Below are 25,935 nucleotides of genomic sequence, written 5' to 3'. Positions count from 1 at the left end.
AAAACTAGGGGACCAAAATGAGGGCCACTCACCAACTCCAGTTTCCAAAAAAGCCCACCAAGTCCCTTAAGCTCTGTAATTTGAAACACAAAAGCCCAAGCAGCAAAAAGGCACACCAAGCATGCCTCCGCCAAATTTGAAATTCAGAAAAAAGCGTAAAGAAAAAGGCAGGAAAGTCCGTTTCTATTTTGGGTCAAAAGAGGGAAGTCTGTTTGAACGACAGGGATGGAGACTGAAGTACGTATGAGTATGAATTTATGAAAGCGTAGAGAAGTGGAGCCCTTTTTGGCTCTTTCCCAATTTCAATTCTTTCCTCGCCCGTGCAGTGTGGTCCCCTCTGGATTTTCAGTCCTTCTCGAGAATCTTTTCCAATCCAAAAACAAACTCTCTCTCTCTCTCTGCAAATTTTGAACTTGAATTCTTCTTAGCTTGCTTTCTTTTTAATTCTTTTGCCGCTCACCCTCTCACTCTCTCTGATGGATGGATAATATTAGGAAATTAAGAAATTAGGAGAAGTAGGTGAAGAGCTTTTATCAGAATTTCCTAATTTTGTCCTCATATTTTAAGTAAGTATATTACTCTTTCTAATGTTTTAAAGGTTTTGTTTTTTGTTTTTATAACTAGTTTAAGTTTTAAACCAAGAAAGAACAAGCTGGAGTTTACTTGTTCTTCGATTTCCTTGGAGCTGTTTTGCTTGTTCTTGATTCTTGGTACATTTTTTTTTTTAATTTCCTGTTGTTCTTGCTCTTACTTTCTGCTACAATTTCTGATATGCATTCATTCTCTTTGTTGGTTTTATCTCCCTTACTTCCCGTAAATTCATGCACAAGTTCATATTGGATACTGAGTGTTCGGATTTAGATTTAGTTGAAAATATATTTGAATTTAGTTCAATCCTTAATTAAGCTCAATGGGTTGATTTGGTTGGGTTTACCATGTATTAATTCCTTATTTAAACTCACTGGGTTGATTTGGTTGGATTCACTACTTTATTGATCAAATTCTGCTTCTTGATTTTTACTAATTACTCTCCCTAGGACCTCATGCTTGTTGGTGCATGCGTTTCCTTTCTGAGGCTTGTGATAAAGGTTGAGTCTTGTATGGTTTTTTAAGCATGTGTTTGTGACATCCTTCATGAGCTGTATGGTTTTTGAATTCTTTCTAGGAGTAAAAGTCTTTCACAAACACTGAAGAGGGAGAGTGATACAAGTGTAAGATGGAGCAGTACGAAGTTCTAGAGCAGATTGGGAAAGGTTCTTTTGGTTCTGCTCTACTCGTGAGGCATAAGCATGAAAAGAAGAAGTGAGTCCCTTTCAATTTTAATATTCATTTGAGTCTGAGAGATAAAGCTGATTATTCATTCATACACACATGCATAGGTATGTCTTGAAGAAGATCCGTCTTGCTCGTCAAACTGATAGAACCCGCAGATCTGCTCACCAGGAGGTCAGTGTTTTTTTTTTTTTCTTTTATGGGTTTAAAACTAAATCCGTGAGCACATGCTAAGAGTAGAGTAATACTTGAATGGTGGATGTACCAATTTGGGTTTTAAATAGCTGTCGTGGTTCGTTGTGATGCAGATGGAGCTTATTTCCACGGTACAAAATCCATTTATTGTGGAATACAAAGATTCATGGGTTGAACGGGTTAGTATGTCATGATAACTTTTGTTTCTAATGCCCTCAGAGTTACTAGGAATTCATGTTCTTTATAGTTCTTTAGTTCTGCAACTGATGCTTCAATGCCTTCGTTTCAGGGTTGCTTTGTGTGCATTGTTATAGGGTATTGTGAAGGAGGAGACATGTGAGTTTTGCTTCTTGGTCAAATCCCTTCATAACGAGTGTAGGAATTATTTGAATTTTCTTTGTTTCTGCTGCTTTTCTGATCATTTCATGTCAATGCCTGTTGCTGTACAGGGCAGAAGCTGTAAAGAAGGCCCATGGTGTTCATTTTCCAGAAGAGGTTCTTATTTTTGCAGCGAACTTTCCACTTGGTTTTATAAAATCTCACAATTGTGTGCTAGATATTTAATCAAACTGTGATAAATTATGTTTCTTACTTGAAAATTGGAAATGCACAGAAACTTTGTACATGGTTAGTTCAACTCTTGATGGCCCTTGATTACTTGCATGCCAACCATATTCTTCACCGTGATGTAAAGGTCAGTGGCAAGTTGAGGGAGAGATTTGTTTAGAGCTACATGTTTGAAATTGCCGAATTTGCTCTAACTGTGTTCCTTTGCTTCAGTGCTCAAATATATTTTTGACAAAAGATCAAGACATACGTCTGGGTAAGTTATTGTTCTTTTTGTATCCTTGATGCTGATTGGCATTCCAAGTTCGTTTACACATTGTTCAGTTAGTCGTTGGAAATTGTCTCTTATGGTTACATGATAATACATGCAGGTGATTTTGGTCTCGCCAAAATGTTAACTTCTGACGATCTAGCTTCCTCTGTAAGTGGTTCACCTGATAAAGGCAATCTTAAATTTTACACACTGGCTTATGCATGACCAAGATGTTCTGCTCCGTTTACAGGTTGTGGGAACTCCGAGTTATATGTGCCCTGAGCTTCTTGCTGATATACCGTATGGTTCTAAGTCAGATATTTGGTCTTTAGGTAAGTTTTCCCTTTCATTAGTATCTCCTTGACTTAATCAGGAAGTTCATCTCCCCCCTCCCCGCCTGCCCGTCCTTTTTTGTTGTTTTTTTGGCTTTTAAGTCACATGCACATTAAATGCAATGCTTATTCCAGGGTGCTGTATATATGAAATGGCTGCTCACAGGCCTGCATTTAAAGCCTTTGTAAGTTTGCGGATTTTCATTTAGTATGAATTATGTATTAACTCTTTGCACCATTTCTGCATTTAACAACAATCATAAGGCTTGAGGAGTTGACTTTTTCCTAGATAACTTATAAAATTTGTACTGACTACAGGATATACAATCTCTGATTAACAAAATAAACAAGTCAATAGTGGCTCCGCTTCCAACATTGTACTCTGGTGCATTGTGAGTTTATTTCTCTCTTCATGTGCCTCCCGTCTCAAGTTTTTTTGGTGATTGTAACTTCATATATGTAGTTTGGAGTTTGGACGTGCCAGTGGAAATTTAGTGGATTTTTATTTATTTCTTTCTTTAAAATATGATAAATTAATGGAAGGTGCTTCCGCTACCCAAATATTTGTATGTATGCAATGAAAGGTGTTTCTCTGATATGTTCTCTGTTTTCTTCCTTTGCAGTCGAGGTCTTATTAAAAGCATGCTGCGGAAGAACCCAGAACTTAGACCAAGTGTAGGTTCTATTTATCTATTTTTTTTTTACTACACTTTCTTTTATCAATGCCTGCGTGTATTACCAGGTCATTGACGATTAAGTCTGAATATGTGTCTGACTCCATGTAAGCCACATAAATTTATGTTTGTTGAGTTACACGGACTTGTTTATAACCTAGATTAAAGCCCAAAATCAAGTCCATGTTGCCATTGTGGGCATGGCCTGTGTACAACTACAAATTGTTTTGGTGCTGCTGCATGTTGATAGAAATAAATATTTGATTTCTGTGCATTTGTTCACAAACTTATCCATGTTTTGTCAGGCTGCAGAGGTGCTTGGTCATCCCCATCTTCGACCTTATGTGCTTAAGATTCATCAAAAATTGAATAGTCCTCGACGGAATACTTTCCCAGTTGACTGGTCTCAGTCCAGTTATATAACGAAAACAAGATTCATGGAGCCAGAAGCTATTCCTGCACATACTTTCAGAGAGAAAAGGCGTTCATACAGCAATGACAGGACTTTAAATCCTAGTATTTCTGGAACTGAACAAGACTCCCCATGTTCTAGCCTTGGGGCGCAGGAATTTCCAAGTTGTTTAAATCATAAGTTCACTGAAGTATCTATTGGAAGTGCCCATGAAGGTTATGGTATCAAAAAGTCAGTGGCGACGAAGTTCACCGTTGTTAATACTCCAAGATCGACACCAGCAAAAGTTTCTGCTAATCCTAGGAGACAGATTACGCAGTCGAAAATTTCTCACGTCAGCTCAAAACGTGATTCAGTAAGTTCATACTGAAGTGGCTAACAATTCAGTGAGATTATTTATTACTTTTGACAACTTTGTGGGGAAGAATTGTGTAGGTTGCTGATTAATTGACCCTTATTCTTATGATTGCAGCTTCCGGTGTCACATTCTCCAGCCAGAAAATCTTCCCAGTCAACACGAAGAGCTTCTCTTCCATTCTCAACTAGAGCTGCGGCTGTGCAAACTCCATATAGACCCCATGTAGGTCCCTTGGGAAGCTTGGAGTCCCCAGATGTTTCTGTGAATGCCCCACGAATTGATAAGATGGCTGAATTCCCCTTAGCCTCTTCTGAAGACCCACCCATTCCTGTCCGTAGAACTTCATCAACATCAGCACAATGCTCTTTTACTACTACTCCAGGCAGCATCAACCGCTCCATCACAAAGGACAAGTGCATGGTCCAAGTTGTTGACAGAACCGTTGCCAAGTCCAGTTTGATTGATGTCAGCAATGGAGCTGGTCGAAATGGCAGCGAGTCCTCTGATCAAAATCCTGCCACTGGTGTTTCGAGCCATTCATCTTCCGAGTCACGACAGCAGCGGTTTGACACCTCATCATTCCAGCAACGCGCAGAGGCATTGGAAGGGTTGCTCGAGTTCAGTGCACGTCTTCTACAACAGGAAAGGTTCGAAGAGCTTGGAGTGCTGTTGAAGCCATTCGGACCTGAGAAGGTTTCTCCCAGGGAAACTGCCATTTGGTTGACCAAGAGCTTCAAAGAGACTGCAACCTAGTCTCAAGATCTCACACTATGATTGCTTTAACTTGTATATTCTCTGTCTTTGATTTCTGGAATTCAAAAACATAAAGAGTAGCTGGTTAAACCTTCATGCTGAAGGTGGCATCGAAAGAGTTTAAAGTGAGTGGAATTGTAAAATATAAACTAAAACGGTTTTGAATGGTGTTTGGTTGTGACTTTTGTTGGTTCTTTTTCTTCTTTTCTTCACCTATTTTTCAAGCTCTCTGATTTTTCATCACTCATCGCTCATAAATAATTAACCCTAAAATGATCTTATTATATATTAATTATAGCTAATTTTTTTTAATAATAAATATAAAATAATGTGAGGTCATTTTGGATTGGGCCGCATTCTGCATCATCTTACATTAAATTCGAACGAGTTCGAGAAAACGAACAGACATGGAAGAAGCGGAAGTTCTACAACTCTACGAGCTCAGCTACCCCGATCTCGTACTTGTGTCGTCCAACAATGTATCATTGTCGGCGGCGGAAGAGCTTGACAAGTTGCAGTCAACGAGCAAAGCCATAATGGAAGCCCTAGGGCCTGTGGGCCCAGGCCTGCTATCGATCACAGGCGTCCCCAACGCCGCCGCTCTCCGTCGTGACCTCCTCCCTCTCGCTCGCAAGCTCGCCCTTCTGAACCCAAACCATCGTAAAACTATCCTCAAGGTACTAAATTTCCCACCAAAAAAGGAAAAGTACAAATCTTTCTAGATTTTGTTTTTGCCCAAGTAATTAGTTATGTGTTTGTTTAGGATCACAAATTGGGGAGCGATGTGCCTTTGAAAAACCCTGAGAGAAATGTGTCATCTTTCGCAATGCAAATCAAATATTCACATGATTTTGATGAAACCCATTCGAATTCAGAGCATGGATCAACGATTGAGTTTGAGAATCTCGGAAATGGGTTTAGAGAGTTAGGGTTTTGCATGATGGAGCTTGGGCTCCAGCTTGCTCGAGTATGTGACAGAGCCATTGGTGGCAATGAGCTTGAGCAGAGCTTATTGGAATCTTGCACTGCCAAAGCTCGCCTCATTCACTACCATTCCCCAATTGATAAAACCATTCTTGTAAAAGAAGCTATGAGCACAAAGAGAACATCAAAAAGACCCTTAAATTCTAGCGGGAAACAGATTGGTGATGAACATAAACAACTTTCAGGGATTGGTTCTGATAATCTGTGGCAGCAATGGCATTATGATTATGGGATTTTCACTGTCTTAACAGCTCCAATGTTTCTGTTGCCTAATTCTGCACAAGAAGCAACAGAGGAAAGAGATGAAGAATGCCCCTATCCAAATGGGCATACTTATTTGCAAATATTTGATCCCATCAAGAATAATGTGTTCATGGTGAAGGCCTCTCATGAGAGTTTTATAGTTCAGGTTGGGGAGTCAGCTGATATCGTATCACGAGGAAAGCTTCGCGCCACCCTGCACTCTGTTGCTAGGCCTTCCAAGTTTGAAAACTTGAGCAGAGAGACTTTTGTTGTGTTCTTGCAGCCTGCATGGAACAAAACTTTCTCCATAACAGAGTATCCCATGAACTTGGGGATGTCGACGGAGATCAAAGAAGTCGATGAGCCAGAACAAAGTAGGCTCACTGAAGAAATACAGAAGATTGTACCACCTCTGGCATTGCGGTTGAAGGATGGGATGACATTTGCAGATTTCTCACGCGAAACCACCAAGCAATACTATGGTGGCATTGGTTTGCAGTCTAATAGATAAAGTGTTCCTTGGATTTGTATATTCCCAATTGCTAATTTCACTTTGAGTGATCAAATAGATTCATCTGTAATTGGTTCATGCAAACGTTTGTCTTCTTCATATCATATATCCTGATTTTATTTATTGTGTTCTTCTTCATACCATTCTCTTAACATGTTACAAGTAAAAGTGGAGATAAATTGAGACTATACCCTGCAATTCTTCAAACTGAAGCCATAAGATGTTCAGCCGCACGTGATAAGTTTCGGGTTGTTCTAGTTTTGCACTAATCAAGTTGTGTTACTGGTTTCGTGGTAAAGGAAACAGAACCTGCAAACTCTGGCTGCAGAAACAGTTTGATAGAATAGTTTCAACTTTCAACCGGGCAAAGGTGGTACCTATTACCGGGGCATGTTCTCAATGACTGTTAAAAAGGCTTTAGATCTTCTTAAATAAAAATAAAAATTGAAGCTTTTGTTCTTGTCTCCATGTAAATAAGCTTCAACCACAATATTCTATTGAGAGACGTACTCAAAGTCTTCCCTTATTGAAGGAGATCAATTAGCATCTCTAATTTCCCCAAAACAAGGGTACAAAGCACATTTGAACAATGGAATTATAACACAAAACACAATTTGGCAAATATGATTCATGGAATTAGGAGGGAAAATGAGGCAAAAGGAATAAAGGGTGTTCCTATAGTCAACAGTCATTGGCTAAGAAACGAAAAAAGCCTTACAGGTGAAAAAGAAAGCTGCTTCTCTTCTTTCGATCCTTTGTTAGTCAGATTTTTATGAAAAGGGTGTTATTTATACCAAGAAAGAGCCAAAGTTGTAGATGATGACGTGCGCAGGCACGCGCATTTTAGCCTAGGTCCCTCTCCAGTGCGCAGCTTTGTGTCTCTCAAAACAGCAAGATTAAAAATGGTTCCATTTAAAAATTTGTCTTGACCTCCAAACATGTCGGCCTTGGACGTTGCCAAGACCTTAGCTTAAGAAACACAATCACTTGGGTCACCCCCACCCAAGGAGACTAGCCCTTCTGACATCTCATTCATTTTTACATGCCTCTGTCACCATTGAAGCTGCAAGGAGAGTGGGATACTTTGAAATATTTTTGTAGGTAAATGGATTATTTTTAAAGAAGAAAGAGTTACAACGAAGATCTAAGGCGGATTCGAAAAGAAGAGACTTTGAATTATGTTGTTAATCAATGTTTAGCAAATCCGGCTAAAGCCCAAAAAGGAAGAAAACATAATTTTTTTTAATTTTTTTTTTAAAGTACAAACGAAAGCCTAAACTAGAGAGGAGGAGAATTTCTCATACACACACAACAATGATGCAGTTGGACTAGACCACGTTGGCAGGAAGAAAACAGAGTTGGTATGTTGAAAAATGGTGTTCATCACTTTTGTTTGTGTTTTGGTGTGTGTGTGAAGACTCAAGAGTGAAGTGGTTTAATAACTTTCCTATCATTTTTATCCTTTAGCAAACAAAAGCTCTTTTGAAGAAAGATGATTAGTCACATGATCAAAGTAGGTCCACACAATAGAAGGGGGGGCTAAAAGCATCCCTAAAACCTCTTTTTGTACAAGTATAATGCTTACAAAATTGCTATTTATGCACTAATCTTTCACACCATCATAAGTTCCAAATAAAGCTAACATAAAATACTCATCTTTCCAGGTGGCACCACAAAAAGTACTTTACCACATCCAATTTGACCAAAGACCATATCTAATAAATCCCATCTTTTGCTTACTCACAGTAATAAGCACATAGATTTATTGATCATTAATTACCAAATAGGCGTACACATTTTCCTTGTGTGTGTATATATCAATGTCCATATTTTGATCCCAAAACCCACAAACCCTTTACCAAATTCAAAACCCACCCCTCTCTCTCTCTCTCTAGATAATATTTCACTTTCATGGAAGAGAAACTGCCAATGCTAAGCACTCGCCGGACTGAGCAGAACCCAATCAACCTTGACCACCTGCCCAAAAGCCCAAGAGCTCCAATGGAGTTTCTGTCAAGGTCTTGGAGTGCCTCTGCTCTTGAAGTCTCCAAAGCTCTGTCTCATCCTACTCCTCCTCTGCCTCCTTCGTGCATGGCTTCTTCCAAGTCTTCTTCAAACAGCTCTTCTTCATGCAACACCACAACCACCACTTCCACTATACCTGAAGACATTGCTGGAGAGTCAGAGGAGCTGCCAGTTCTCTCTGGCCATCAGTTTTACTTTGCTTCCTCTGTAACTTCTCAGCTTGTGCTTGATCGCATTATGTCTCAGTCCATGAGAGAGGTGTGCTTGTGTTTCTTTCATATTTGTTCAAGTTTCTTACTTTCTTGTTTTTATTTACTTTTTGGCTTAAAGTTCTTCTGGGTTTTTGTGGGTTTTGCAGGAAGTGTCTCCATTAACATCAGGCAGGCTCTCACACAGCAGTGGACCTTTGAACGCTGGTGGTTCTCTAACAGAGACAGATAGCCCTCCAGTTTCTCCCTCTGAGGAATACGACGACGTCGTTAAGGTCTTCTTCTTCTTCCTCTCTGTTTCTTCAGAGTCCTAGCCTTATTTTAATGGTATTTTGTTTAAATTTCCACAACTCTTGTCCAAGAAGGAAAACAAACAAGGAGACCAATGTGACGATACCCCTCAGCTTTCTCTGTTTTCCTGTGTCACCCACACACCATCTGATGATACATCTCTGTCCTTTTACTCCGTAATCTTTGTGTTATTTTATTGCATTAATGTTTTATAGGCACAGAAAAACGCAGGAGATGCTTTTCTCTTTTTTTTCTTTTCTCTCCTTTCAAGATAGAAGAAACTTTTATTATTTCCTTAAAAATCTGTTTCGGATGTCTTATCAACCCAGCCTTATTTTCTTCAAGTCAAAATAACTAAACCAAAATAGAAAATGAATTAAAAAAGAAAAGGGTAGGGACAAAACATGGATGCCAGTTAGCTTGGCACCAGTCTAGGCTCTGCCTAGAGCTCAGACATCAAGAATCAAGATGAGCTGACAGCAGCTGAGCATCAAATTGGGTCTCTTGAAATGAAAAGAAGGGTGGAGTGTAAAATAGACCAAACCAGAGATATGCTTAAGTTGGTAACTTCAGCTCTTGCCTTGTCTTGTTTCTCTGCACCTTTGCTTGTTTTGGTAATTTGCTGCTTGTAAGCAACCGGGCACTGATTCTAAGCTTGCAGAGCTCATCACTACATCCCAACTAACCTCACCGTTCAGCCCAAAACACAAAAAAACTAAAACAAATAGAGCATGATATTTGATCTGCCAAGTTCGTGGTGCTTTTGAATGATCAACTCCTTCTCAAATTCATGGATTCTTTTTATGGAAAATTTTCTCCTAACATGTCGTGTTGTTACAACTCAATTTGTACCATTAATCAGGTAGAATTTTCTTTAAATTATAACATAAGTTTTGTAAATACCCTTTTTTTTCGCTTGATCACGATGGAGTTGTGTTTGTGAAACGCAGTACTTTCGAACCCACAACAGCATCCACAACCTATTCAACGGCAGCCGCAGCGGTGCCGGAAATGCCAACAATACCCCTGCTGCTGGAGGGGCCAAGACGGTGGGGAGGTGGCTGAAAGAGAGAAAAGAGAAGAAAAAGGAGGAGACAAGAGTCCACAATGCACAGGTCCACGCAGCTGTTTCAGTTGCCGCGGTGGCTGCTGCTGTGGCCACCATTGCTGCAGCCACAGCGGCTTCTTCAGCGTCAAGAAAGAACGAACAAGCAGCCAAGACAGACATGGCTGTGGCATCTGCTGCCACGCTTGTAGCTGCTCAATGTGCTGAGGCTGCAGAAGCCATGGGAGCTGAGCATGACCATCTCACTTCTGTGGTCAGCTCTGCTGTTAATGTTCGCTCTCACGACGACATTACCACTCTCACAGCTGCCGCTGCCACAGGTAATAATTCTTGCTAGCTAAATTACTAGACAAAATCTTGCCCAAATTTTACTAAAGATTCTACATTTTTAGACCACATTACCAAACTAAGCGATGTGTTAATTAGCAACTAGTCAAAATAATTGATGTACCGTATCAACATAGTATAGTCTGAAAATATGATGCCTCTAATATTATTCAAATTTACAAACGTGAGTAGACAGACAATCTGTCCGCCTCATTGCACGCAAGTTTGAATCTCCTTCCTGTGATTTGTATTAATTTAGAGTAGTTTAGACTACTGCTTGTATAAAATAAAATCACTCAAATTTTGTGACATACCCTTTTTAATGAATGATTGTTATATTCTTTCTAAGGTTGTAATAAAATTGAAAACCATGTAATTTTTCTTCACCACACAATATTTAATTAGACTTCAATAATGCTACTTAAAATGAAATCTGTGTCCTGTGATTGCAGCTTTAAGAGGGGCAGCGACCCTAAAGGCAAGGGCAATGAAGGAGGTGTGGAACATAGCAGCAGTGATACCAGTGGAAAAGGGAATGGGAATCGGAGTCTGCGGAAAAGCTAATAATGGTGAAAGCAATGGCAGCTTTAGTGATGAGCTCGTTGTTCCTTCTCCTCTAGACACTACCTTTCTTGGGGTCTGTAACCAAGACCTCCTTGCTAGGGGCACTGAGCTCCTCAAACGCACACGAAAAGGTCAAACTCTCAACCATAACTTAACTTGACCCTCAAAACAAAAAACCCAAATTTTAGTACCCAAATTCGATATATATTGACCTATATGGTTTGCACATTTGCAGGCGATCTGCACTGGAAAATAGTATCTGTTTATATTCACCGAACAGGCCAGGTGATGCTAAAAATGAAGAGCAAACACGTAGCAGGAACTTTCACCAAGAAGAAAAAGAGTAAGCCTATTTTACTACTTGGCACACTTTGTAACAGCTAGGGGTGGGGTGGGGACAATTTCAGGTTAACTGACCGAATCGTCTGACTCGATCCAACCCAAGTCGTGACACCCCTAGTGACAACATTTTGACTAAGATTTATAACATAAACTTTTCTATTGGGTGAGCAGATGTTGTGTTGGAGGTCTGCAAGAACATGTCTGCATGGCCAGGAAGACACTTGTTCGACGATGGAGAGCAGCGTCGTTACTTTGGGCTGAAAACAGAGGCACGAGGGGTCGTAGAGTTCGAGTGTAAGAACCAGAGAGAGCATGACGTGTGGACGCATGGAGTTTCAAGGCTGCTGTCTATTGTCGCCGAGAGGAAGAACAGGCATTAATTAGGGCCTCTGGTTTATGTTCCAAAGCAGGCATTTAATCTTCTGTTCGTATAAATAGGGAGATGCAGTAGGAGGCGCATGTTAAAGGTCCTGAGCAAAAGCACTGCACTTTTGAATTCAATTCAAAGGAAGTGACCTGCTTTATGGAAATATATGTTATAGTTAGACTGTATTGTGCAACAATAATATTCTATAATTTCTCCATATAACCATAATATTTTATAATTTCTTTATATCACGGCAATATTCTATAATTTTTTCAACAATAATTTTCTACAATTTCTCCACACATGATACTCTACAATTTCTCCATACAACGGTAGTAGTCTATAATTTCTCCAATTTTTGAGAGTTTAGCGCCTCAAACTAGCGCTCCTCCTACTCAGCCTACACTCTTGACCAACCCACTTGGGTTAAAAGTGTTGTTGATCCCCAAATAGAAGACGAGGGAGGAACAAAAAGAAGAAAAGAAAAGGAAAATAGACTCTAAACTAGTTGCCATGGTTTCTGAAAAGCAACAATGTTAAAGCAAGGTGACAAAACATAGGTTTCTGTTCAACTTAAAGTATACACCCCAAAGATCTCAAGTGCATTGGTCTGAAAATCCAAAGCAGAGCAATCCATCAATGTCAAAAAGGGAGCTACACTAGACATTCACCTTTGACATTGGACTTGGCCAAAATCCAAAAGCAACATTGAGTGGATTTGAATAAACAGGTAATCTGGTTCAATGGAAATAATGAACCAATCAATACTCCCAGGCACAAAAAATCTTCCATGAAAATCAACTATTCATCAGTGTAAAATGATAAAGAGTTTAGTTATTTTAAGACATTCACAATTACTCGTAAACCATAACGACATCAATGCTAATTACATGGGGGAACAGACATTATGCAGCCAAGTTCTCAACTATCAGCAGCTCTGAAAACAGTGAGCAGAGCGAGGAAAAGGTTGATGATATCCAGATACAAGGACACCGCAGCCCAAATATACTCGTCATAAGAGTAGCGTTTAATCAGATTGTCGGTGTCATACACAATGTAGCCACAAAATATGATCGAAGCCAAGCACCCATATATCATCACAGAGATCTTACCAAGCGGGAAGAAAACCTGCAACCAGATATGAAGAACAAAAGGAACCCAACAGTTAAAAAAAATTAAAAAATTACCCAAATACAATAAAGGCACATTGAATTCACATGAGCATGAAGGTTCAATCAAACAAGCATGACATATACCTGAATCAAAGCAAAGACAATTAGGACCAGTATAGCCCCAGACAAAAAGGGTCCCAGGAAGTTGAAATCGTGGCCTCTCTTTGCAGCCCAAAATGTGTATAAGGTGAGACCAAGCACAACCACAGCCGTCAGAATCACAGACTCCAAAATGACCTTCCCTGTTTACACAGTTGAACAAATTACAGAAAATTCACAATGTTGTTAGCCAATTGGATTAAACTCCATAAACTATTGGTCCCATCCCATTCAACCAGCTATCCCCAAAAAATTATATTCTAAGTATTTCTTGAATTAAATCATCCCAATAAATATTTCCAGGCCTATACTAGTGGTTGTTTAATTTTCTTTTGGGGTTTAAGCATTACAAAAAACACATATTTCCTGAAGTTCAAACATCAAAATTAAATGTTTCTCATAATCAATTACTAGAATGCAGCGAAATATAAACCAAACCCAATCACCGAAGGAAAAGATTATGAGCACTGACCGCTAGTAAACGCACAAGTCAAGCCGACTATAAAGGCAAGAGAGATGGTGAAAACTCCAAGCAGAAGGTAATTGACCGGGTGCTTCTGGTGGTAATAGTACAACGGGCACAGCACTGGCGCCAAATAACAAATCAAAACCCTAAATTTCACAATGAATTCAAACCAAAAAAACAAAAACAAAAACAAAAAGGATTCAACTTTACTGAAACACAAAGCATACCGATGAAGGGCAAGATGATGAGGACGATGTAGAGGGCAAGGCCGGCACTGGTGCTGACAAAGAAATGAGCGACGGGACGGTACGAAACGACGGTGGCGGCGACGGCGATGGTGACGAGCAATTGGATGGCTATGATCGAGTAGATTTTGCGAATGAAGGACCACCGGAGCTCGGGGCTCTCAAGCATCATCGGGTAGAGCGGACTCGGTCCTACTCCGGCCTCCACGTCAGTCTTCCGGTACGCTTGGTTCCACATCTTGCTATGAACTTGAAATCCTTAGCGACCTCTCCTGTTTGTTTCTCGGGATTCTTTACAGAAAAGTGAGGGAAAGCGAGGAGTTTTGGATGCGAAGAGTGGAAGGAGGGGCGTGGGGTGTAAATAAGTCCAAATGCCAGCGGGGTTTAGGAGGTTACAACTTACAAGGGGTGCCGTTTAGAGACTTCCGGATAAATCTCGTACACGTGTGGGAATTCGCGGTTGAGTTTGGTAGTGACACGTGGCGACGTGGAGGTTCTGGATGTGTCTCGCTTGTACCTTTGTGGCGAAGGAAGTTGGTAGTTGCTTGTGGGTGATATGAAAGTGGGAATATGTGAGAAATCTTGATCAGCATATACGTTGTAAATGGCCCAATTGCCCCACTAGTTTATTATTCGAATTATTATGTGCCTTTCCCAGCTAGAAACTTTTTTCTGGTTCCCTTCTCATCAATTCTTTAGATCTCTTTGCTTTAAATTTCCTATTAAAAAAATTATAAATTATTATGTGAGTTTTAATGTTAAAATAATTATGTGGGGGTGAACTTGGATAGTTGCTGGCAAATGTTGGTTAAGCAAATTGGCCAAGAAAACGTACATGCTCAATTGCACTCGAGTTCGATCTCCCGTCGGGTAGAGTTGTTTACTATATCCCTTTGACGGAGAAAAAAAAGAGGCTTGGATGGTTGTTGGGCTCAAATAGAAAAGCTAAACAAGAGCAGTTGTGGGTTGGGCATTAACCTCAAGGCCCATCAATGCTTTCTCCACTATTTTGAGTTTTAAAAAAATTCTTATAAAAGAAATATTTTCTTTAATTACTTATCTGACTACTTTCCTTTACTTGTTCTCAATATCTTCTGTGCAGATTATTTGATAGTTCTTTTATTGTGAAAAAAAAAAAAAATTTGAAACAATAACACCACTTGAGATGGGACTAAACTATAAAGCACATACGACCAAAAAAAAAAACAAAAAAAAAGAAGAAAAAAACACACCCTGTCACGCAAGGCACACAAGGTGACAAGAGCAGTATTAAAATCCTTGGCTTGTTAGGCCCCTTTAGATTGGGACCGCTCGAAATAGTAGTTAACCTTGTCCTAGTAGGCCCACTTTTGATCGGACCTCTGCTAGCTGCCATTGAAACTTGGTCTGGTTAAATGGACCTATTTTTTAAAAGAGTTGCATTTTTCTTGTGTTTCTAAAACTCGTCTTCCTTTGAGGAGTTCCTGATATTATTTTGCTATTCTCGTCAAATCACTTTCATTTTCCTTTTCTTTTGCCGCCTTGTTATTTTGTCAAATTTAACTTTTGTGCCAAGTTTGGCAGCCATAAGCATTGCTATAAGAAACAATCAAGGCCAAAGGCTCACGTACCCTTGAGCTCCTGCCATGGCACTTGTGGAAAAATCTGAGTCAGCTGCTCAGCCTTTAGTGGCCACATCTGTTTTTGACAAGGGGAACTTCCCCTTCAAATGCATTACAGAGGAGACACCTTGCTCTTCCTGTTTTGATTCTTCAGCCCCTCCTAAGCCCTTGTTAATCGTCACACCAACCGTAACCGGCACTTACCCAGTAATCGTGCTCCTCCATGGCTTCTACCTCCGCAACTACTTCTACCAAGACATTCTCCAACATATAGCCTCACATGGATACATAGCTGTTGCACCTCAGGTACTATTGTCTTACTATTAAAATAGTGTACATTTTTAATATGATTTATTTATTTTATTTTGAAATCTAACAACTGTCGAGATTTGAGCTCACAACCTCCTCCAACAAAGTAGAGACTAATTCGTTATATTGTGCTTCGATTAGCTATACGGATACGTGCCTTCAACTGGACCTGAAGAAATAGATTCAGGGGCCAAAGTCATAAACTGGTTAGCAAAAGGCCTCCAATCCCTGCTACCTGAAAATGTTGTACCAGACTTCACCAAATTTGCTCTATCAGGTCACAGCAGAGGCGGCAAAGCAGCATTTGCACTTGCACTTGGGCATGCCAAAACTGCCCTGTCCCTCAAATTTTCAGTGCTAATAGGCATTGACCCTGTGGCTGGCGCCAACCAACATTGCAGAACCAGGCCCCATATCCTCACCTATGAACCTCAATCTTTCAACCTCTCCATTCCGGTCACGGTAATTGGCACTGGCCTTGGACCAGAAAAGAAGAATGCGTGCATGTCACAGCCATGCGCTCCAAATGGCGTGAACCACAAGGAGTTCTTTCATGAGTGCAAGCCTCCATGTGCACATTTTGTTGTCAAAGACTATGGTCACATGGACATGTTGGACGACGACCCGCCCGGCTTGGTTGGGGCACTTTCGGGATGTATGTGCAAGAATGGGACGGGTCCGAAGGAGCTCATGAGGAAGACTGTGGGTGGGATTGTTGTGGCGTTTTTGAAGGCTTATTTGAATGGGGAGGATGAGGACTTGGTTGCTATTGTGGAGGATCCTGCTGTTTCTCCTGCAAAGCTTGAACCTGTGGAGTTCATTAGAGCATGAAGTAAAATAGATCAGCTGTTAATCTTTTCTATGTGATAATGAACTTTTTCTTTGAGTGACGTATATTTGATTGATATGCTACGTTGTATTAAATTTGGTGGTTGAATTTGAATACGTACGTGTACTAGCTAATAATGTTTTCGGGTTCTGTCGTGATCATTCACAGACAAAGTCACATGGCAGATAAGTTGATAAGTTGCGTAAGGCATGCGGCCAAAAGCATGTCTATAGAAAATTTCAAACCAGTAATTACGAAAGGCCAAGTGAGACATGGATCTACCTCCTGTTTTTCTGCTTTTTCTGCTTGTCCATCTGTTCCTTTTTATCGTTTTCTTTTGATACAAGCCTTTATATTGTTCTCTTTCTTTTGGAATTTGGATGTGTGTTTTTCCTTTGACCTAGCAATACTATTCTTCTAGGAAAACTGTAAAAATCAAGTAAAATCTCTGGCCGCATCAAATACTTGCAGTGTAAAAAAAGTCATTCCGAAATCAAATGCATCTGTTCTGATAGAAGATTACAAAGTGTAAAGGGTTACCGAAAGAAATAAAGAGATGATTTGGCATGTAATTTAAACAGTGTAAAGGGTAGAAATCAGAGAGTCTTTGCCTTTGTTCTTCTTCGCCTCTTGGAAATTGGAACCTTACTATATATGGCCTGTTTCTAAGTATCACACAAGAACATGATTCCCTCCTTTTTCTCTTGTTAAAGAAAGATGAGATTAGGGTTATTCTTACTTAAAGATCCAAGTTACTAAAATACTCTTCTTCATTTCAGTCTTTATTTCTTAATGTTGTATAAATATGAACACAAACGTCCCTATCAATATAATTTCCACTTAATTAAGTAGAAAAAAGAGGAGAAGAAATGATTTCTACCATGAGCAGCAGCTCTATGGACACGGAGAACATGGAGAACATGCAGACATATTTGTTCAAAATCACCATAACTAGCCAATGGAAAGAAGTTGTTGCAATCTATAGGCTAGACCCTCGGGCTCGCAACGCAAAAATCACAGAGTCAGGTGACACAGCACTACACGTAGCGGTGTCCGATGGCCAAGAAGAGCATGTTGAGGAGCTAGTAAAACTCGTCTCCACAAACGAGCTGCAAATTCGAAATGAGCGGGGAAACACCCCTCTCCACATCGCTGCAGCGATGGGGAATGTGAGAATGTGTGAGTGCATTGCCAAGCATCATCCCTTGTTGGTTTATGCTTTCAATAAAGAAAACGAGACCCCTCTCTTCTTGGCTGCTCTGCATGGTAAAAAAGGTGCCTTCTTGTGCCTGCACTACATTTGCAGCCTTCATGATGATCAGCAGCGCTACAAATATTGTAGGAGGAAGGACGGCAATACAATCTTGCATTGCGCAATTGCTCGGGACTACTTTGGTAATTAACTAATTGGCATACTTAAAATCAATTTGTTTGATCACTAGCACACTTGAAAATTGAGAGCACTAATTGTGTTTTTTTTTTCTTTCTTTTGTGATTGACAGATTTGGCATTTCAGATAATTGACCTGTATGAAGAACTAAGTTTTTATGTAAATGAGGAAGGAAACTCCCCTCTCCATCTTCTTGCAAGTAAACCTTATGCCTTCGCAAGTGGGAGCCGGCTTGGGCCGTGGGACCAAATCATTTACTACTGTAAGTATAACTGTAACATAATTATATAACTATTACAACAGAATAATATCAATGGCAAAAGCATTGAGATTTTTCTTAATTGTTTATGGTTATTTGGAAGATATAAATGTTGATCAGCTCAAAAGGGCAGAACGACCGGGTCACTGGGATGACGATAAGAGAACGATCAAGACATTCAAAGACGAAAAGTATCCCAAATATCTAGAGAACTATCAAACGTGCATAAACTTTATTCGGTTGTTGCGGCATATGGCTCAAGTTCTTGGTATGTGAATTTAGAATCAAATCAATTGATTTAGATCAAGCTACCATATGTTATATACTTCTATTATGCAATATCCATTGCCGTCTATATTGTGTGTAGTTACCAAACACGATAAGGGCGAAAGCCCGAAAAATTCAGCAGATGCAGAGAACCCTGCAGGTACAGGACCTAATACTCTGGACACAGGAAATCTAGGTAAGTTTTGTATTAATTAGTACTGAGTCATGATTTAAGTTCTTAATTTCGCTGTTTAATTAGTCATGACTCATGAAAAATGTGTTTATTCTAGTAATCTAGTTTGATTTATATAGGATCCCAATCAAATGATGGAACACGACGACATCGATCGTTGCCCGGACATTATATCACCTGCTTTGAGTTTGTCAAGCTTTTCTTAAAGGCAATATTGCTGATTCTTTTCGGATGGGGTATTGCACCTTTTTTTTCCCAAAAAGAAAAAAAGAAAAAAAAAGAAGAAGAAGTTAATTTATAATTCTGATCTTGGTATGTTTCATCTTATGCATCCATTTATACATCTATTGGTTACAGGGCCCAAGGAGATAAACAAGATAAGGGCAATGAAGGAAAGGCACAAATGGTCAATTCAGATCATGAATGAACTACTAAAACGTGGTTTGATGTATGCGTACGAAAACAATGGTATGCATCCACAGACAGCGCCATCCCACAAAAATGACAATGATGATCAAGAAACATGGCCTTATGAAATTGTTGATCAATATGGTGACCAAGTTGTCACCCTCGGAAGCATTAACGTTTACAATCAGCCCATTATGAATCCTCCCCCACAACTACAAGATGATAATAATCCAAAGAATGGTAAAAATATATCTCATGATTTGTGTGAATTCGATACACCATATCAGTATGTCACTTGCTATATCGGATACACTCAATAATTTTTTCTACTAACGGCTATAGCTTGCCAATCACTGAAGTGTAGTTCTGACAAAAAAAAATGTGCCTCATACGTGATTATTGGCAGAAGTGGGAGAGAAGAAGAAAACCCTTGCACTGGCAAAGAGGGAAACACCCTTCTTGATTGCTGCAAAACATGGTGTGACTGAGATGGTGGAGAAGATCCTCGAGCTTTTTCCGGTGGCCATCCGTGACATCAACGCAGAGAGAAAGAATGTAGTGCTGGTGGCTGTGGAGAACAGGCAGCTCCATGTGTACCGGCTCTTGCTAAGTAAGAATATCCCCAACAAAGACCACATGTTCAGCAAAGTGGATAATAAAGGGAATAGTGTGCTACATCTAGCAGCAAGGTTGGGAGACCATCAGCCTTGGCTAATTCATGGGCCTGCCTTCCAAATGCAATGGGAAATTAAATGGTATCGGGTGAGGACTTTATTAAACCCATAATCTTAATTAATTGTTTATAATATGTTAGACTATTGTCCAATTCCGTCTCAGCCACCAAACAAGGCCTAATACACATCTAGATAGCTAGTAAACATTTTTGTTCTCAAACTTTGAACCATATATGCAGATTGTAAAAACCTCCATGCCACCACGCTTCTTTCCCCGCTTCAATAAGGAAAACAAGACTGCAAAGGACATCTTCAAAGAAACCCACAAGGAGCTCGTGAAAGCCGGAGCGGCATGGCTCACCAAGGCCTCCGAGTCCTGCACCGTCATGGGCGCGCTTATTGCCACGGTCGCCTTTGCAACTGCTACCACTGTTCCCGGTGGCATCAAAGAGATCACTGGCAGACCAACCCTCGAAAACTTGCCAGCTTTCGACATCTTCGCCATTGCTTCGCTCATTGCACTATGCTCCTCGGTCACATCCATGGTCATTTTCCTCTCCATTCTTATGTCCCAGTACAAGGAAAAGGAGTTTGGAAAACAGCTGCCGAGCAAGCTCTTGCTGGGATTGACATTGCTCTGCGTGTCCATGGTTTCCATGTTGATTTCATTTTGTGCAGGACATTTCTTCATGCTTAAAGAAAAGCTCAAACATGCTGCGTTTCCGGTTTATGCAATAACGTGCATGCCTCTGGCTATTTTTGCTGTAGGCCACTTTCCTCTGTATTTTAATATGATATGTGCTAACTTCAACCAGGTTCCATTCGAAAGGGGAGTCACAAGGGTAGCTCCTCTTTGATTGAGGAGGCTTCATTTATATGCTAGCAATATTAAATTTTTCTCGAGTGACATTTTTCAATTAATAGCCTACTTTGTATTAATTTTGGTGGTTGAATTAATGTGTATTGAACTTCAATGAATTGTAGCAGTCACTCTTTTTTTAGTTCATTGTTCTCTTTGGTCATCTTATAGGCAGACATGGGCTTAGCTAAGTTAGTTAGAGCGGATGTACGACCCACTCTGCATCCAAGTTTGAATCCCCCTCCACGTAGTTTAAATTAGATTAAAATAGAATATCGCTTGTATAAAAAACTAACAATCCTTTTCTTCATGGAAATCTGTCAATCAGGTAAAATCTCTAATAGCATCAAATACTTGTAGTGCAAAAAAAGTCATTCCAAATCAGATCAAGCTCAAGTCACGATCTGTCCATCAAAATGATGATTTGAGATGCTTTGCAGTCTTGCTTTTAATGTCCACAGGTAACCCCCAAAATGAAAAGAGCAGAATATATGGAACTGGTGTACTTTATTTTCTTTTCCTTGAAGAATAAACAAGTGTAAAGGGTACTAGAGACAACTGGCCAAAAGGAAAAGGTAAAGACTAAACTAATTTTCCTTCATTTTCCTTCTGCTATAGTCTGTGTTGTATCACAGAAGAGTATGTAAAATTTCCTCAATAATTTCCTTGGGTACAAGGAAGACGAGATTTCGGCTCTTGTTGTTAAAGAAATTAAAGCCTTCTACAAGAGCATACAAAACTTACTTGAGATCAAAGTCTTATTGACCCCACTTAGAGATTCTGAGAAACAAGCTTTCAGTCTTCTTTTGATGACAGCTAACACTGTACTATATATACAGTAGCTCGAGCCAAGAGTGAATACAAATATGAACAGAAACACAAACGTCAGTGTTTAGTTGCTAGTTGATTATAGCAGGAAGAGATCAAAAAGGCTTCCACGACAACAGACACCATGACTAAACCAGACACTGAGAGCATCAAGAAATACTTGTTCAAAATCACCATGAAAAGCCAATGGAAAGAAGTTGTTCAAATTTATAAGCAAAATCCTCAGGTTCGCAAGGCAAGGATCACCAGGACAGGTGACACAGCACTGCACATTGCAGTGTCCGACGGCCAAGAAGAACATGTTGAAAAGCTAGTACAATTGGTTTCTGTAAAGGAGCTTCAAATTCAAAATGACCGAGGGAATACCCCTCTCCATCTTGCAGCATCGATGGGGAATGTGAGAATGTGTGAGTGCATTGCCAAAGATCATCCGTGTTTGGTCAATGTTCTTAACAAAGATAATGAGACTCCTCTGTTCTTGGCTGCTCTCCATGGTAGAAAAGATGCCTTCTTATGCCTCCACTACATCTGTACCCCTGCCTTTGATGATCCTCAACGCTACAAATATTGTAGGAGGAAGGATGGTGAAACTATATTGCATTGCGCAATTCTCGGGGACTACTTTGGTAATTAGCGCTTCACTTGATCACTTGCATATATATATATATATATGATCTATTTCTTGATGAGCTAGATTTTCTATAAATGTTCTTCTGTGATGTATTAAATTAATGAATTAACAATTTGTGTTGTGCTTAACAGATTTGGCATTTCAGATAATTCACCTTTATAAAGATCTTGTGAATTATGTCAATGAGGAAGGGTATTCCCCTCTCCATCTTCTGGCTAGCAAGCCTTCTGCCTTCAAAAGTGGTAGCCACCTTAGGCCATTCAAGAGAATAATTTACTACTGTAAGTATTACTACAGATACAGTATTATTTGCAAGGATACATAAGATCGAAAACTAACATATATCGCGATCGATCAGTTCTGTATTAAAGTAATAATTCTTCTGTATGACTGGTTGGAAGGTATATATGTTGATGATCTCAAAGTGGAACAAAAGGATCAATTTAAGCAGGGGTTAATTAAGACATTCAAAGAGGAAAAGGATCCCAAATATCCAGAAAACTACCAGACATGCGTCAACTACTTTCGGGTGTTCAGGAAATTGGTTCAACTGTTTGGTATGTGAATTAAAACCATTTAATTCAATCTACAAAAGTATTTTAGTCAAGATTGGCTTTAATTTATACTTGCTTTTCTGTATGGATCAGTCCGTTTAAGGAAGCAACCTTTTGTGCTATCAAACTAGTTAGATGCACGTCGAAGTTTCTCAATATTGAATTCAATTCTATATGCTCTGTAGTCAAGTACTGTACACAAGCTACTATTTTGCAGTTACCAAAATTCTGGGAAGAGGACAAAATTCAGCGGACACAGAGAACCCTGTAGCAGATACAGGCAAGAAAGGCCTACTCTTTTTCATATGCTTCAAGTTCAAGCCTAGTCTGAAGTAAAACCCTTACAAAATTGTTAGTTGGTCATGAAAAATATGTTTATTTATATAGATGGAGCTCGAGGGCATCAATCATTTCCTGTTAATTACAGCACCTGCTTTGATTTTGTCAAGCTTATATCAAAGGCAATGCTGATTGTTCTTGGATTAGGTATGGCAATTTTTTTCTAAATCCTAAACCTCTTGGTATGTTTCATCATCTCATGCCTTGATCTACAGATTCTACACCTATCCAGTGCAGACATAATTTATATAACGTAAGATGCTTTTCCCTTTTAATGCTTGAAGGGTCTATGGAGATACGGAAGACAAGGGAAAAGAAAGAAAAGCACAAATGGGCTTTTCAGATAATGAATGAACTATTAAAAAGAGCTGTTATGTACGAGGACGAAGATAGTGGTATGAATCCGCAGGGCGCAGCACCATCCCTCAGAGACAATGATGAGACAAGACCTTATGAAATTGTTGATGGTGGTAAAGAAAACATTGCAGAAGGTAACTGCTCTACGTATAATTTTAATTCAGCACATGTCACATTGCCACCATGCTTAGCAAATTATACATGGCTGTAGCTTGTAGCCAACCAGTAAATTAAATATCTCATGAAATGTATTTAGGGTCATCATCATCAGCAGAAGCGATCGAGATGAAAACCCATAGAGAAATGAAAATTATGGAAACACCAATACTGATTGCTGCAAAAAATGGTGTGACTGAGATGGTGGAGAAGATCCTGGAACTTTTTCCAGTGGCCATCCACGACATGAACGCAGAGAAAAAGAATATGGTGCTGTTGGCTGTGGAGAACAGGCAACCCCATGTGTACAACTTGTTGCTGAAGAGAGAGAACTTGAGAAATAGTCTGCTCTGCAAGGTGGATGATAAAGGGAACAGTGCTTTACATCTAGCAGCAAAGTTAGGAGAACATAAGCCTTGGCTAATTCCTGGAGCTGCATTGCAGATGCAATGGGAAATCAAATGGTACGAGGTAAGGATTTCAATTTTCATCCCCCAGAGGTGCCATGGTCTAATCAAAATAATTAAATTACAATTTACAACTTTAATATCTTTTACATGCATGCATGTATGCAGTTTGTAAAAGCCTCAGTGCCACCAAACTTCTTTTCCCGCCACAATAAGCAGAGCAAGACGGCAAGGGACATCTTCACCGAAACTCACGCAAAGGAAGTCGAGGCCGGAGGCCAATGGCTCAATAGCACCTCCAAGTCCTGCTCTGTGGTGGCGGCCCTCATTGCCACCGTGGCCTTTGCCACTTCTACCACTGTTCCAGGTGGCATGAAACAGGACAGTGGCGAACCGACCCTCGAAAACCAGCCAGCTTTCGAGGCATTTGCCATCGCTTCGCTCGTTGCGCTCTGCTTCTCGGTGACGTCAATGGTGATGTTCCTGTCCATCCTCACGTCCCGGTACCAAGAGAAAGATTTCGGTAAAGACCTGCCGAGGAAGCTTTTGCTTGGCTTGACGTCGCTGTTCGTGTCCATTGCTTCTATGTTGGTTTCTTTCAGCGCCGGACATTTCTTCGTGCTTAAAGACAAGCTCAAATATGCTGCTTTTCCGGTTTATGCAGTAACGTGCTTGCCTGTAACGTTTTTCGCCATGGCGCAGTTTCCTCTGTATGTTGATCTGCTATGGGCTACTTATAAGAAGGTGCCTCAACGGAGTTACAAGGTAGCTCCTCCTTAAGAATTTATGTAAGTTGTAACTGCAAAAAATAAGAGTCAGAGCATCAGGAACTTGCAAAAGGTTTTTAATTCAGTACTTCCTTTTTATATTTTCGTACTAAGAAATCGGAACTCAACCCATAAATAGGCAGGACAATTTGGCCAAGATCCAACAAGATTTGGTGCAATGGACATATTTAATCAAGTAATACATAGGTTAAATGAAAAAAGAAAAAGAAAGAACAAACAAGTAACAGTTTTCTTCTTTGGAAGATTGCAAGCCAAGTAATAAGGCTATGGTAGCATCAAACACTTGCGCTACATGAGAAAAGTAGCATCAAACACTTGGGACCTCCATCTTGTCCAATTGAAAAATGGTCATTAGAATTTCTTGGTAAAGATAGTAAGAAGTGTAAAGGGAAGATAACTGGCCAAAAGGAAAAGGGTGGAAGAGAGAATTACCATTCGAAATTAACAAGTGTAAAGGGTAGTTAGAGAGACATATAATTAGTAAAATAATTAAAGGGGTTAAGACAGAATTTGCCAACTACGTTCTCCTCCATTCTGCAGGCCGCCCTCAATCTAAAGAGATTGATCAGGATTCGTCTTTGATAAAGAAAAATCATAGCTAGATTTCACTCCATGTGTGTGGATGGATTACCGAAATACTTAACATCCAAGTCATGATCTTCTTAGAGGTATACCGAAATACTTTTCCATGGATGTATAATTAAAGTCCCACGCTATCATGGGAATGTGCTTCCACGTGAAACGTGGCTCTGATACCATGAAGAAAGTTGAAGTTCCACCCCAAAAATCAATTGGCAATGCGGGGAGTAGCCCAACTCCTTATAAACCCATGATAGGTCCCTTAACATTTTCAATGTGTGACAAATACTCTCAACAAACTGCAGCCTTACTTCTTTGATATAATTGGGCACTTTTCAAGTTTTTATTCTCCAAATTCAAACAGAGTCCATGCACTTGCTGCATATATACAGATCAATGAATATTGTCTTTAGAAATTGTTCATGTTCTTTAGCCTTTAATTATAATAATCAAGGGCATCACTTTTGAAGATTGGGTGGGCCTCCCTCAATCTTATTTACGAATTAATAAATAAAAAGGAGCTTATGAGATGCATTCTTCATTTATATAATATTTCATAAGGTAAAAGTTCTACACGAATAAATTGTATAGAAATAGGGCATGGTAATGAATTACTAGAGTAAATTGGTTGTCACTCGTAGCAGGAAGAGAAGTGAAGATATGAGGAGAGGAGAGAAAAGAAGAGAAAAGATGACTTCTACCACAGGTGACAATGACATAGCATTACATATATAGCAGTGTCTGATGGGCAATAAAATGAGACTCCTCTCCTCTTGGGTG

General features: G+C 39.8%; 7 protein-coding genes across 11 annotated transcripts; 6 read left to right on the top strand and 1 right to left on the bottom strand.

Moving 5' to 3' along the window:
* LOC18767146 (serine/threonine-protein kinase Nek2) lies at positions 237-5,014 on the top strand. Of its 2 annotated transcripts, none has more exons than XM_007201350.2 (15): positions 237-566; positions 1,166-1,302; positions 1,380-1,446; positions 1,581-1,646; positions 1,757-1,803; positions 1,917-1,962; positions 2,081-2,161; positions 2,248-2,290; positions 2,406-2,455; positions 2,538-2,619; positions 2,755-2,804; positions 2,938-3,011; positions 3,243-3,294; positions 3,599-4,060; positions 4,178-5,014. In XM_007201350.2, exons 2-15 carry the CDS (start codon positions 1,217-1,219, stop codon positions 4,814-4,816), a joined length of 1,845 nt encoding a protein of 614 aa, XP_007201412.1. In that variant the 5' UTR covers positions 237-566; positions 1,166-1,216; the 3' UTR covers positions 4,817-5,014. The 2 variants fall into 2 exon arrangements, with proteins under 2 accessions (XP_007201412.1, XP_020426316.1); XM_020570727.1 differs by lacking the exon at positions 237-566 and adding an exon at positions 584-710.
* LOC18767468 lies at positions 5,184-6,677 on the top strand. The gene is made up of 2 exons (XM_007200043.2): positions 5,184-5,493; positions 5,580-6,677. Exons 1-2 carry the CDS (start codon positions 5,224-5,226, stop codon positions 6,552-6,554), a joined length of 1,245 nt encoding a protein of 414 aa, XP_007200105.1. The 5' UTR covers positions 5,184-5,223; the 3' UTR covers positions 6,555-6,677.
* Positions 8,328-12,358, top strand: LOC18766591 (VAN3-binding protein). 3 transcript variants are annotated; one of them, XM_007200915.2, is made up of 6 exons: positions 8,328-8,837; positions 8,938-9,063; positions 10,030-10,465; positions 10,925-11,167; positions 11,272-11,379; positions 11,550-12,358. In XM_007200915.2, the coding sequence occupies exons 1-6, from the start codon at positions 8,466-8,468 to the stop codon at positions 11,756-11,758; spliced, it is 1,494 nt and encodes a 497-aa protein (XP_007200977.1). In that variant the 5' UTR covers positions 8,328-8,465; the 3' UTR covers positions 11,759-12,358. The 3 variants fall into 3 exon arrangements, with proteins under 3 accessions (XP_007200977.1, XP_020426085.1, XP_020426084.1); XM_020570496.1 differs by lacking the exons at positions 8,328-8,837; positions 8,938-9,063 and adding exons at positions 9,456-9,642; positions 9,741-9,941; XM_020570495.1 differs by lacking the exons at positions 8,328-8,837; positions 8,938-9,063 and adding an exon at positions 9,456-9,941.
* LOC18768291 (BI1-like protein) lies at positions 12,521-14,154 on the bottom strand. Its single transcript, XM_007200298.2, has 4 exons — positions 13,710-14,154; positions 13,489-13,602; positions 13,002-13,159; positions 12,521-12,873 (listed from the first exon to the last, which is right to left on the bottom strand). Exons 1-4 carry the CDS (start codon positions 13,963-13,965, stop codon positions 12,667-12,669), a joined length of 735 nt encoding a protein of 244 aa, XP_007200360.1. The 5' UTR covers positions 13,966-14,154; the 3' UTR covers positions 12,521-12,666.
* LOC18768229 (chlorophyllase-1) lies at positions 15,193-16,609 on the top strand. Its single transcript, XM_007200210.2, has 2 exons — positions 15,193-15,634; positions 15,779-16,609. Exons 1-2 carry the CDS (start codon positions 15,353-15,355, stop codon positions 16,466-16,468), a joined length of 972 nt encoding a protein of 323 aa, XP_007200272.1. The 5' UTR covers positions 15,193-15,352; the 3' UTR covers positions 16,469-16,609.
* LOC18767577 lies at positions 17,348-20,631 on the top strand. The gene is made up of 8 exons (XM_020569801.1): positions 17,348-17,861; positions 17,969-18,118; positions 18,219-18,383; positions 18,483-18,578; positions 18,695-18,811; positions 18,933-19,223; positions 19,390-19,745; positions 19,897-20,631. The coding sequence occupies exons 1-8, from the start codon at positions 17,348-17,350 to the stop codon at positions 20,512-20,514; spliced, it is 2,307 nt and encodes a 768-aa protein (XP_020425390.1). The 3' UTR covers positions 20,515-20,631.
* On the top strand, positions 21,394-25,080 carry LOC18768882. 2 transcript variants are annotated; one of them, XM_020569736.1, is made up of 9 exons: positions 21,394-21,970; positions 22,107-22,256; positions 22,377-22,532; positions 22,747-22,809; positions 22,917-23,015; positions 23,153-23,359; positions 23,482-23,852; positions 23,957-24,587; positions 24,802-25,080. In XM_020569736.1, the coding sequence occupies exons 1-8, from the start codon at positions 21,469-21,471 to the stop codon at positions 24,566-24,568; spliced, it is 2,160 nt and encodes a 719-aa protein (XP_020425325.1). In that variant the 5' UTR covers positions 21,394-21,468; the 3' UTR covers positions 24,569-24,587; positions 24,802-25,080. The 2 variants fall into 2 exon arrangements, with proteins under 2 accessions (XP_020425325.1, XP_020425324.1); XM_020569735.1 differs by lacking the exon at positions 24,802-25,080 and having other exon boundaries at positions 23,957-24,643.

This window comes from Prunus persica, chromosome G8 (assembly GCF_000346465.2).
Source record: "Prunus persica cultivar Lovell chromosome G8, Prunus_persica_NCBIv2, whole genome shotgun sequence".
NCBI lineage: Eukaryota > Viridiplantae > Streptophyta > Magnoliopsida > Rosales > Rosaceae > Prunus > Prunus persica.
This window is presented reverse-complemented; position numbering and strand designations above follow the sequence as displayed.

Coding starts and splice junctions, on each gene's coding strand:
- LOC18768291 (XM_007200298.2), bottom strand. CDS start 13,965: ATGTGGAACCAAGCGTACCGGAAGACTGACGTGGAGGCCGGAGTAGGA. Junction 13,160..13,488: donor GACTTGTGCGTTTACTAGCG/GTCAGTGCTCAT, acceptor CTGTGTAAACAG/GGAAGGTCATTTTGGAGTCT. Junction 12,874..13,001: donor TTGTCTTTGCTTTGATTCAG/GTATATGTCATG, acceptor ATCTGGTTGCAG/GTTTTCTTCCCGCTTGGTAA.
- LOC18766591 (XM_007200915.2), top strand. CDS start 8,466: ATGGAAGAGAAACTGCCAATGCTAAGCACTCGCCGGACTGAGCAGAAC. Junction 8,838..8,937: donor TGTCTCAGTCCATGAGAGAG/GTGTGCTTGTGT, acceptor TGGGTTTTGCAG/GAAGTGTCTCCATTAACATC. Junction 11,168..11,271: donor CCTCAAACGCACACGAAAAG/GTCAAACTCTCA, acceptor GCACATTTGCAG/GCGATCTGCACTGGAAAATA.
- LOC18768229 (XM_007200210.2), top strand. CDS start 15,353: ATGGCACTTGTGGAAAAATCTGAGTCAGCTGCTCAGCCTTTAGTGGCC. Junction 15,635..15,778: donor ACATAGCTGTTGCACCTCAG/GTACTATTGTCT, acceptor TGCTTCGATTAG/CTATACGGATACGTGCCTTC.
- LOC18767146 (XM_007201350.2), top strand. CDS start 1,217: ATGGAGCAGTACGAAGTTCTAGAGCAGATTGGGAAAGGTTCTTTTGGT. Junction 2,620..2,754: donor GTCAGATATTTGGTCTTTAG/GTAAGTTTTCCC, acceptor TGCTTATTCCAG/GGTGCTGTATATATGAAATG. Junction 3,012..3,242: donor ACATTGTACTCTGGTGCATT/GTGAGTTTATTT, acceptor CTTCCTTTGCAG/TCGAGGTCTTATTAAAAGCA.
- LOC18767577 (XM_020569801.1), top strand. CDS start 17,348: ATGAGCAGCAGCTCTATGGACACGGAGAACATGGAGAACATGCAGACA. Junction 17,862..17,968: donor AATTGCTCGGGACTACTTTG/GTAATTAACTAA, acceptor TGTGATTGACAG/ATTTGGCATTTCAGATAATT. Junction 19,746..19,896: donor GGGAAATTAAATGGTATCGG/GTGAGGACTTTA, acceptor CCATATATGCAG/ATTGTAAAAACCTCCATGCC.
- LOC18768882 (XM_020569736.1), top strand. CDS start 21,469: ATGACTAAACCAGACACTGAGAGCATCAAGAAATACTTGTTCAAAATC. Junction 22,257..22,376: donor CAAGAGAATAATTTACTACT/GTAAGTATTACT, acceptor ACTGGTTGGAAG/GTATATATGTTGATGATCTC. Junction 23,360..23,481: donor TAAAGAAAACATTGCAGAAG/GTAACTGCTCTA, acceptor AAATGTATTTAG/GGTCATCATCATCAGCAGAA.
- LOC18767468 (XM_007200043.2), top strand. CDS start 5,224: ATGGAAGAAGCGGAAGTTCTACAACTCTACGAGCTCAGCTACCCCGAT. Junction 5,494..5,579: donor ATCGTAAAACTATCCTCAAG/GTACTAAATTTC, acceptor GTGTTTGTTTAG/GATCACAAATTGGGGAGCGA.